Raw genomic sequence first — 12141 nt, 5'->3', positions numbered from 1 at the left:
TTTTAATTTTGTCAGGAAGGGGGTTGACTAGGGAGTTCAACCATCTTCTGTTTTCTCATGGCTATTATTTCAATCTCCTACACCCAGTAGTTTTCATGGCTACTAGTTCACAGTAATTGCCAGGGAAAGGATATAAAAAGGTTATTTTCTGATCAGCTGTGTAATTCTGCCACTGGGTCCATTACTGGCAGATCCACTTTGAGAAAGCTACAGGTGCACTGCAAACCATTCACTTTACAGATGAACAAGCTGCAAGGCCAATCAACCTCAAGAGCAACCTTCTCTCAAGCACCTTGTTAGAAACTTAATGACTGCTAAAAGCAGCCAATAAACAGGAGACAGCAGTGACCTCACATCTGTACCTAAGTGATAAAGCTGGGAGAGATAATACAGAACAGCCAATACAGAGCATTGACAACAATAAAACTCCATCAGATATGCTCAAGTTTCTTGCAAGAAACATCTTCCTGCTTTGCCAATTCAATTTTATTGACAGCCCTACCTCAGTAATAAAACTGGTTCCTCTCCACTTTATATCCTCACCTATGGCCATCACAGTGTATGTTCCATCTGTTTTTTCCTCTCTTTGCCCATCCAGACAGTCACTGTCACCTAACTTACAATAAAATCCCAATTCCTCATCTAGCCACTTTTTCTTTTTTTCCTGCTTGCACAAAGCTTAGACAAGAAAAGGGATGGACAGGATGAGGACACCAAAAAAGAAAGGATTAATAACAAAACAGGATCAATAACCTCTTGAGACCTTAAACAAACAGAATCACAGAATTTGTTGATGGTTTTACCCACCCAATGGACACTCAAAAGAAATTTTTAAGGCTACTGCCTATTTTATACCTAAAAATGTAAACCCAAGTCTAACATTAATCAGTTGACAAAAAAAGCATTTAAGGAGGAACATTAGAAATAATAAATTACACAGCAGATTAAGTTTGAGGCAATAAAATCTCTTCAAGTAGCCATCCAAGACTGTGAGTGAGTAGTTGAACATGGAAACAATTTAAGTTAATGCTACACACAGAAGTCGGTGTCACTTAATCATGGTTGTTGAGAGACCATTAAAGATCACCAGAGAAGTGTTTTCCACATTAGTATATCTAATATTTTGTAAATCTGCTTAGAGATTTGTTTCAGAGTAAGAGCCACAAACAACATCCCACTTTTTTCTTTGTGAACAAAAGATCATTTCATCAAGCCACTGTAATAGATGTCTACTGCACACTTCTGAATATTTAACTGCATTTTCAGCTCTCCCTTTCGCTAAGAATGAACACAAGAAGAACCTTACAATTTACAGCCACAGAAGACACGTGAAAGAACCCAGAAACACCTCTGTCAGCATCAGCCCTGGCAGGCAGGAGCACACAGGCAGTTTTTTCATTCTTACCAGAGTAACGAGGAAGGCGCTGATTGTACACGCTGCCTGACAGAGCGCACTGTACTCTTCCAGCAGCAGTGAGATGAACTGCTGTGCCTGGGGCGGCCCTTCTGTCGCTAGCGTTGATGCAACCTTAGATCCCAGGGACAAGTGTCTGAGCAGGCGAACCTTCATCTCAAGCACATATTCCCTGGCTTGCTGCTCCAGCCGTTGGTAAAGCTGGTATGGATCTCTTTCACAAAGCCTGTATTTTTAGAAGATTTATGACAAAAAAAAAATTAAAAAAAGAGAGTGCATGTAATCAACAGTTTTCGTTTTCCTAGAAGTATTTACCAGTTACCGTTATCATCATCCAAAATAACCTCAGTGGCTCAGGTTTAGAGAATCGCTTTAAATCTCAGAGAACAGAGTCCAGTACTTCTACACTTAGGGGACTGAGCTCCTGTGTACCTTTAGGACTAGGATGCCTGCACACCTGAGGAGCAAACTGATTTAGGACTTTACAATTTCACTTCAACTTATGAGCTCAAAATCTTGACTCCACTTGCATCCAACCCTGCAGGCACCCAGACTCTTCAGGTAAGCTTCCTCACAACTTCTCCATGTTCTGACCAATTTGTGTCCCATGTTGTGACCAATTTGTGTCTACAGAAGAAAACTGAACACAATGGTTGATTTGAACCACTTTAAATAACTCAATTTCACTCTAAATTTCTGTGCATGGAATTTAAGAATTCTTTGGGTTTTTTACAGAATGCTTTGGGTTTTTTACAGCGCAGCGAGGTGGGAGAAAGAAACAAATGGGTAATAAGTACTTAATAGTTAGGTGAATTGAAGTCTGCAGTCTGCAGCTATTTAATCCGTGCTTTTCCCTCACTACTCACAAAACAGCCCTCTCATACTGCCACCAAGTATTCCAACATACAATAGGGACATTACTTGGCACCACTATTTATTCCAACACAGACGACCTGACACTCCATTTTTTGCCAGCTGTGTCTAACAAGAGCCAAGCAAGGACATGGGAATTTCTGTCTTTTAAACAGAGTTACTCAGCCACTGCAGAGTCTTCTGGATGTACCTAAATGGAGGATTTTTTTTCAATGCATTCAATACCTACATTGACTAGCTTTGTAAAAAAATTCTGCATGATACTAGCAGTACAGACTGGACACACTAATGCCTGCCCAAACCATATCCTTTTTTTATTTTACACTTTATAGACCATAAGCAACTCAAGGGAAAAATAATCCAACTGGCATTTAAGGTTTCCTTCTTTGAGATCCTGTTTCTGTTTTTGTATTTTAATAATCTCTCTCAAAAGTGAAAAACAACTCTGAGTAATGAAAGATCCTGAGTATATAAGAAAGTTACACAGCATGTTCTGATTTCCAAAATTTTTCCATTAAGGAGACGCATAACATCAATAACCATTTTAGCTGTGATTCAGTTTTAATTACCAGCACACTATGCAATGTTTAAACATCTTTGATTTCCCAGCCTGTGTTGTATGTTTTGATCACTTAAATAAACGAAGTGTGACTAATAGGGAGGGACACTATATTACTCTGCTTGTACACAACTCACATTCAAAACCAAACAGTTTTTATATAAGCAGAGTGCAATATGCTTATTTAATTATCTACTAAAGCCAGTTCAGGTGTACAGTCATATTAGGAGCAGTGCTAGATGAATTTCTCTTTCAAATGTGTCTTTCCCTCACCAGAATTGAGGTTCAACTAGAAACTGCACATGAGAACTACAGTTGGTCAGATTGCTCAGATCTTGGTATATTAAGCACATAAGGAACCTAAGGAAAAAAAAAACCCTTGACCACACACTGAGTTAGAGAGACACTAAGATGATCCTACTGGAGCCCTTCAAGGTTTGCCACACCACTCTTAAAAGCAAAAAACCCTGAGGATCTCATTAAGCCCACTTCAATGTCTACAAAAGCTACAATTGTAAACGAGAATGAAATTGGAATCCACCTCATCTAGTGATCGATGTCCAAGATAACATTTTATTTATTTTTATAACATTTCCCCAGGTGTTACAATCACAGTAAGGTGCAAACAGGCTAGTTCCACAATGTAAGATTTTCATGTGGAGCAATTCAAATTTAACACTGCCTTATGAATAAGGCCTTTGAAGAATAACATTCTGGCACCCTTTTGTAATTATAAATTTACATTCCTATTGCAAAGAGCATATGAATTTAACAGCTTCCCATGCATTCAAACTAGCATTGAAAAATCCTGAATAAAATAGAATTAATATTCTTTGGAGCTAATATACCTATCCACCAGCTCTTTCATTCCTTCTTTATCTGGTACCAACGACTGGTCTTGGTCATCTGCCAAAGGGGTCCCAGCCTGACGATAAATACACCGAACCATGTATCTGACTTCGGACCAGTAATTCTGAAGCTGCTGAGGTTCACGTTCAGGCTCTGCTGAATTTTCTCTGCATGTGAAGACAAAAATCATTACCCTCTATCTGTATGTATCACATAGGTGTATAGATTCCTACTATTCCAGAAAAAGAAAAAGTACATATGAGAATGCCTAGAATAAAGCATGAAACTGGGTAAATATTGCCATCCCGAAATTACTGTTACTGTCAGACAACCTGTTTCAAGAGTTTAAGCACACCTAAAAAGTTACAACACTGCCAAAGCCTGACTGCACCCACCGTGCTGCTGAGGCTGGGTTCAGTTCTTACCTGCGTTCATTACAGGCCTCACAGTTGCACGCTATGTCTGAAGGAGAGGAGTTGCTAAGATCTGCAGCAGGCACTGTCTGTGCACCCACAGTTATTCTTCCTCCTCCTACAGATTCCTGCTGTGATCCACTGTTTCCAAGAGGCATGTGCAAAAGGAAATCTTGGCTCTGAAAAAAAACAAACAACCCAAACAGTTTGTAAGGTCTGAAATGCTATTAGGTAGACAAATACTAATGGGGCGATTCTTAGTGCTGCATGTATTTTGGGAGGACACTCCATCAGGCACTAAGAATTAGTCTTCCAAAAGCCTAATAAATGCAAGAGATGAACAGAGATGACCAACAAAACAAACAGAGCTTCATTTCTAATGACCAAAGCATGCTAGTTATAATTATCACCTTTATGTTCTGCAGCATAAACAATGAACGAAGCTAAAGGAAGGCTTGCATCATCTATGCTTAATCATAAACCAGCACTATCTCTTCAGTCTCCATGTAACAGAATGTTTGGTTTCCAGAGTTTAACAATCCCTTCTAGCAAAAACATCAAGTTTTCTTGTTTGTAACAGCCAGTCATAATTTTATCATAGCAATGGATGTTAGCAAGCTGCTGCCATTGGAAATGGCATGGAAATGGATGTGATCTCCTGTGCACAGTGCTGTTCAATTCTAGCACAACACAGACCACTCGCTCAAGACTGCTGCTGGTTTTGTCTCTAGTTTCTCTCCCTTCTCTGTGCCCCAGCCCCAGCACATGCCATGCTTCTCTCCTGTGCCCTCCCAAGTCTGCCACCAGATTTCCCTGGCACCAGGCAGAGACCTCTCTCACATCAGTACCGTGACTGCAGGTGGGTTTTTTTGTGCCCCAAATCCTGGATCAGGATGCAGAGGTAAGAACAGACCTGCACGCAATTGCTACCAAGCAAGCTAATGAGAGCAACAGCAACCTGAACACAGGAACCACCTGTACTCTGACTTGCAGTCACTGGGAACAATTTTTATTTTTTTTAGCTAATTTTGGCTTTTTTTCTCAGCTGGCTTCCCTAATTTGACTAGCCACCTAATTCATATAGTTGCCTTTTTAAGTCAAGCTTCCAATCTTGGAATGAATCCAATCTATTTGCTGTCTGCTTTTAAAAATCCCTCTAAAAAAAGAAAATGGTTACCAAATTTAAAAGAAAAGTAGGTTTTTTTAAATACCTGGAGTATCTGTAACTTAACAAAATGTTTAGGAAGCAAATCCTGCCTTCTTTGCACATCTAGGACACTAATTTTCTTTACTAATTCCTTAAACAGAGCTTAAACGTATCCAAAAAACTGAATCAACAATAATGTGCCTTGGTCTTGCTGTGCTTTGAACTCTCTAGGATGTGTTTACCACCATACCACCACTATAATTTCCTTAGATGTAACCTCTTTTGACTAGTTCACTACCCTAGTTAATAGCAACATTATCTGTAAACACAAGTTGTATACCAGTGATATACTCTTAAATTTTCCTCACAAAAAACATCCTTAACTATACTTTAAACATGAGTTTAACAACACCCTCTACACAATTCCTTCAGTGATTTACTGAAGTAAAAACCTGTATGTGTCTAGGGGGTGTGCACAGCCTGTTAGCTCTCTGCAAGGAGATGTCAGCTGGAATCTACAGTACTTCCAATTATCCCAAGCATGTGACTTCCCAGGTCAGTCGTGATGACTTGGTTCTACAGTATAACATAGCTTACTCCTAATGAGGTGTTGCTTGACCTGTCAACAAACTTCTAGACTCTTCCTGCAACACTAAGCACAGCTCTTACATGACGCTGAATTCACAACTCAAAATATTAGCACCACATATTAAATTGGTACTTGCAGTGCTACTGAGACCAGGAAACTGTTACATTCATGCTATGCAAAGTTGTGCTTCTTTATTAAAAAATACAGGAAAGAAAAGACAGCAAAACTCAGAAATCTGCAGGGAGGTGTCAGTGCAAGTGCAGTGACTCAAGAAGTCCACTGAACGAACAAGGAAAATTCAGATAATTTACTTCACAAAGAGAGGAAAATGCAACATGAGCAGACAGAATAGAAAAATGTGCAATGAGTATGGTCATGTTGGAAAAAGTAGAAGAAATTTGATTTAAGTACAGGGGATAAGGACAAAGTTTGAGATTCAATGAATTAAAAAAAAACTTCAGTAAATAACTGATCCAAAGCTTGCTCTACTCAGAGCTCCACAACTCAGAAACAGAACTCCTCACTTTTGGAACAACTTCCCTGTTCAGTTTAAATAAAACCAACTCAAAATCACCTAAAATGCTTTCTAAGCATTTACAGTTCCGGTGGTTCCAAAGCACAAAGTGACATGCAGCCCATAATTCAGCATCTCCTCAGTGTGCTGAGGTACTTGAACTTACCACGAGAGACTGCTCTATTGTAGCGTGCCTCTCCTCCTTTTCGACTGTTCTTCGACAGTCTGGACACACCCACAGTGGAAGATGCAGCATATTGTTTGCTTTTGGAGATGTGGAAAGTGCTGTTTTGCTAGAATTTTTTATTCCGCTCTCTGAAAGCGAGGTATCTTTTCGTTCACTTCTACAAAGAAGACAATGCTCGCCGGTTGTATATGGTGCCCTTTGGCCCAAGCCAAAGGTAAATGGTGTCTACAAACAAATGTTTTGATAGATAACAGGTTATTCACAGAATATGTATCAGAAAAGATATTCTGATATTTGAAACAAACAACAAAACCCCCAAAACAACAACACACATATTTTACTAGTCATTATTACATGCTGGATGCTTGGAGTGTTCCAAAATCAGTCACAGCAGTCTCAATATCCATGAGGAGAACAATTCGGACCATTAATACATTTCCATTTAAAAAGAACTGTTTTCAAGGAGCATGGTCCACAGTCTTTCCCTCTAAAATATTTTGGCCTAGATGTAATAATCTAGCAAGTAAAATTAAAAAGGGATATTTACTTTTACTGCTACCATTTCCAGATAAAAAAGAAAAATATCTCCTCTTTGAAGCTCTGTGACACTTCCTTTTATAATACTACCTGAAGCAAAGTCACTTTCAGCTAAGCTTATTGTAAAATAAAAGTTTAAATCAGTTTCAACAAAACAAATCAGTAGGGTCCTAAAATCCACTATCAGCTGTTGAATCAAGTAGACTTGGCAATTTTCGAGGACAGAGGTACTTCAAAATCTAAACTCTTTTCCAAGATGCTACTGTGCATGAAACTACGGTTCAGCCATGCAATGCTGATTCTTCACCAAGGCTGATAACCAAAAACAATTCAGCACGAGACAAAGAGAACCCAACTTTATGAGATATAAGAGAAGATGACTGGAATAAAATATCATGTAATGGCAGAATCACAGATTTACCCAATTTTATTCAACTACAAACTGCTTTACTTAGCAACATCTTCTATGTAAGCATCAAAATAGATTAATTCTTTCTCAAATAAAAAGCAAACTTTAAGTAATTCAAGCACTGCTCTTGATGCTACTCCAATACCAATACTAACAAAAAATATAGCTTTAAAGATCTTGTAACTTGAACTGTAAAAGCACAGAGCAGTTCTTCAGGGCAAAAGACCAGTTCAAGCTAAACCGTAATTCACTCTCATCTTCACAGCAACAACAAATCAATTCTCTACTGCTGACATCTAAAGAAAAACAGCAAAGCATTACAAAGTCTGATTTTTGTGTTCTTCACATTTGTAAAACTGACAGACTCAGTAATATGGAAAGGAAAACTAAGAATTCTAGATGTAAAAACCCAAAAGACACACTGATTTCATATCTACAAATATCTTCCTACCTTTCAAAAGTTCATGAGAAATTTAACAGATTTAGTAAGAACGGCTAACCTTTACTCACTGCAGCCACTTCTAGAATTTGCACCTAAGCACTAAGGCAGGAAAAAGAACACAATCTCTCCAGGAGTCTATTGCAGGTTTTTAGAAAACCTTCTCAGACTCCCTCAGCTGGAAGGCAGGGCTGACCAACTCCTTTATAGGCTCTACAAGCACCAACAAGATTTCTCATGTTAGACATTCCTCCTGGCTGACCTGCACCCAACTGAAGATCTCATTCATGCCTAAAACCCCTGCAAGCAGGAGGCTACGCTTGCTTATCCCTTAGCCCTAAAGTTTCCTTCTTCATTTTTTCTGAAGCCACATCAAGTCCCTGTTGGAATGATGACATCTTCATCGCTGTTTTGCAGGCAAATCCTTATGAACACCATTTGCAGGACATCTTCCAACAAGTAGGAAAAGAAGAGCACAAAAATGTAAAAGTTCAGAAGCTAAGACAACCTGACACTCTTTCACGAAGGTAAAGGTCATGGCAAACACACCTCAGCCACTCTGCAGGGACTCTAGAAGTTGTGTGTGTAACTTGCCTAAAGCTGCACCACAATCATTGAAAAGCCACGGCAAACACAGGAGGAACAACAATCTTTGTTCTAGTCAGACTCAGAGAAATCACAATCTCCCCACTGGGCCCACATTTATGACAGATGTGAAGCTCAAATTAAAGGCCTTGGTTCCTACAGCACGATGCAAATAAAGAATGAAAGTTGGAACTTTGACAAAATCTAGACCATAAGCATCTCAGATACCTGTTATGACTCCATCCTACTAAAATGAAGCTATAAATTGCAGTTTCTTATTTATTTAAAGCATGATGAATGCAGTGACTGTTCATGTGACCATTTCAACAGGAGCAGTAAACTCTCGCTGGATTAGGAGAGCTTGCAATTAGGTCACATTTGTATATCTCTTCAGTGTCATCAGTGCAAAGTGCACACTTTGTGAAAAGCATATTTTTTCACTAGTCAAGCTTCAAAAAATGTGGGATGCATCTCTGCAAGAAAACACCCCGTGTCTCACTTTGTCTCTGAAACATATTCAGTTATAACATTCATAAGAGAAAGCTGGAAGTAGGACAAGTTGGAACAGAAATAACTGCATCTCTGCTATGTATTTAGATTTACTTCCAAGAATAACTTTATTACCATAAAACTGCATAGATTTTTTAAACATCCATGTCTAATTTCAAGCGTACTACAACAATAAAATTTTACTGGGAAAAAAGCTTTCACTGCTTTTTCAAGCTTGAATGGGAAATCATCAGAAACTGACTTCAATTAGCAATGTCCCAATCTTACACAGCATTCTTTTTGAGGAGTTTGATTTAGTACCTTTAATACTGCTTAATATCTTCTCCCATTAGTAAATAATTCTTTTATTTATACCCACAAAATGTGACTGCACATACCTGAGAAACACCTGTGAATTCTGATCCAACAGAACTGTCTGTAAACTGCGTACCATTTAGCGAAACCTGGAAAAAAGTAACAAGATTGGTGACAATAGTTGAGTTTATTGCTAAAAGAGCTTTATAAAAAATAAATGAATCTTCCTCAATATCTGAAGATTGCTACAACAGTTTTTGAAATTTGAAGTTTGAATTTGAACTGCAGATGGAAATCTCCTTTTCTTTTGTAAACAAGTTCTACAAATGCAAAATGCAAAAAATGCAAAAGTTTGGATTTTAAACTTTTGCACTATCGCTGTTTCAGTAGCAACTAAGCTGAAAGAACTGACAGAGGAAAACAGAAAAGTCACATGCAGAATTACATTTTTCCTTCAATATCTGATTTTTTGCATTTAGCTTTTAAACATGTATTGTAAATCAAAACAATCAACAAAGATTCTTGCCTTTTGAAAGTTGAATACCATACTGCTTAGAAAAATATGCAGTGTTAACCAGGAGTATTCCACAGCAAGCCTCCCAGTGGCATTCAGCTATTCCACTGCAGCAGCTTCCCTCCTGCCCCAGGTTAGAACTCATATAGAAACCTCTGAGATCTCTTCTACACAAATGCTACAGACTACACCAGACAGCAGTGAAGTGCCTTTTACAAGCCCCAAGTGTTCTCCCACACTATTATTTGAGGACACTAAATCAAGAGTAAAGTCAAGACAATGTATGAATTCAAGTCAGCAACAATGAAGAGCTCTAGATCATACCAACTTGAAGAAAAGGCATTTCATTTTGAAAAAATGGGAAAGGAGAAATAAAGTCAGTCAATTATTTTAGTCTCTCTTTTGTCTTGAGCAGAAGTTGAGCTTTTGAATTTCAAGTATCAATTATCTGATGCCTCTGTTCCATCTTTCACAAGTGTTTGCTACACTCTTTTTTGCCCTCCAGTTTCCCACCCATTGCTGTTGGTTTTTCTAAGACTACTCTAAAGACCACAATAAACCCAGTCTGTCTGACCAAGAACCCTCAGATCTTGTGCATTGTACTGACAAAGGATTCAGAAACACATTTCTGTGCTATGCCCAAACCATAAACTCCAACTGGAGCTGTCCTCAGTGCAAAGGAGCATTCTTCTGTTTTACACATCTCACAGCATTCCCAAGTGCTCAGTTTAGAGACACGGAGATTACTGCAAAGCCACTGCCTTCAGCTGAACTTTTCCAAAGGCAAAGCAGGGAATTGTCAAATCACTGCTAGAGAAAATACAAATAAGAAATCACACAACTCCACTTCCATACTCTCTGCTATCTTCTCAGTGCAGATATTTAAGAAAAAAACACTCACATACAAGTCAACCATCCCAGGTCTAAAATTATGGGAACAAAAATGCTGATGTGGATCAAGTTCCCTATTTTTATTTAGACACCTTCCAAAAAGTAAAAAAAAATACGGGTTGTTTGATTAAAAGAAGTCTTCTTCATCAAGAAAAGATATCCTCTAGTCTGGAGATCCACTGGTTATTGGCATGCATTATATACACATATACATTCAAAAATAAAGAAACCAGTATGAAAGTTTAGAATGAAATAGTTATCTGCAGCTAAAAACACTTTTTTGGAGAAAATTAATAAAAAGAGAAATTTATCCAAAGACATTACTTATTCATTAAGGGAGTACATTTACCTTCTTTACATTCAAGACAGTGATAATGAGAAATACATGAGCTATCCCATTGAAATATGCAGGCATTGAGTGACCAAGCTAAAGGGACTCAGAAATGTTACAAAACTAAAGACAAAAACAATAGGAGGGGTTTTTATCCACTAAATGTCACAGGAAGCCAAGACAAAATACTGAATATCAGGAATGACTGCTTCATGGAATGAGTTGTCAGAAAAGACATCATCTGATCCTAAGCACTGTGCAGAATTTGCTTAAAATAATAGTGTAACCCTCCCCCAGAATTTAATAATGACCTAAATATCTGCAGGAGGAACAAACACCAAGGAATTTAGAGAGAAGAATTAGACAAATAGGAGGAAACAAAGAGAATCATCAAAAACTGTCTGTAGGCAATGAGAGATAAGATATTGTATGTGAGGCCTAGAGGAAACATAAAAATCACAAAAAAGAAAGACTTAAGTGGGGATGAATAATTGACAGGCAATGAAGGAGATGGCTAAATAACATATTAGAGAAAATATTAGAAGAATCTTGTAGCAGTTGTCCAAATGAGGCTCAAACAACAGTAAGCTAAAAACAGAAGAAAAAACCAACAAGGCAGTCTCACTAATAATTCAGGGGGAAAAGAAAGCATGAAAACTACAACTAAATCCTTTCTTGAGGCACATGAGATGCAAGGAGCCTATCTGGTTCAGGAAGGGTACAGTAAACAAACAAATAGAAGTTAAAAAAAAAAAAAAAGCTTAAATAACAAAGTCAGGGCAAAACCACCAGAATTATTTTTTGCACTATCATGTTCATTAGGGAGGAACTTAAAGATATTTGCCTAGTGAAAGGTCTTTATGGAAAAGCAAAGCACTCCTAGAAAAAAAAAAAAAAACAACAAACAAAGCAAAACAGTACAGACAAAATGGACAAGAAAAAAATCAGCAAACCACCAAGAGTGGATGACATCCAGCCAAGAGTCCTAAGGAAGCTCAAGGACCTCAGAGTTGCATTAATAATTTCAGTATGTTACTGCTTGCTTTGTGCTTCATTAGTACTAGAGGAGCAAATTATTTCCTTTAC

General features: G+C 38.1%; 1 protein-coding gene across 2 annotated transcripts in view; it reads right to left on the bottom strand.

Annotated features, from left to right (window-relative positions):
- The window catches only part of FAM193A (family with sequence similarity 193 member A), a 75743-nt gene that overhangs the window by 34553 nt on the left and 29049 nt on the right, over positions 1–12141 (bottom strand). For both annotated transcript variants that reach the window (XM_063401499.1, XM_063401498.1), the window contains exons 2-6: positions 9403–9468; positions 6525–6770; positions 4121–4287; positions 3695–3862; positions 1406–1640 (exon numbers count right to left, since the gene is read on the bottom strand). In XM_063401499.1, coding sequence (XP_063257569.1) covers positions 1406–1640; positions 3695–3862; positions 4121–4287; positions 6525–6770; positions 9403–9468 — 882 coding nt within the window. The remainder of the gene's footprint in view (positions 1–1405; positions 1641–3694; positions 3863–4120; positions 4288–6524; positions 6771–9402; positions 9469–12141) is intronic.

Source organism: Prinia subflava, chromosome 7 (genome assembly GCF_021018805.1).
Source record: "Prinia subflava isolate CZ2003 ecotype Zambia chromosome 7, Cam_Psub_1.2, whole genome shotgun sequence".
Taxonomy (NCBI): domain Eukaryota; kingdom Metazoa; phylum Chordata; class Aves; order Passeriformes; family Cisticolidae; genus Prinia; species Prinia subflava.
The sequence above is the reverse complement of the archived record's forward strand: the minus strand, read 5'-3'. Positions and strand labels throughout refer to the sequence as shown.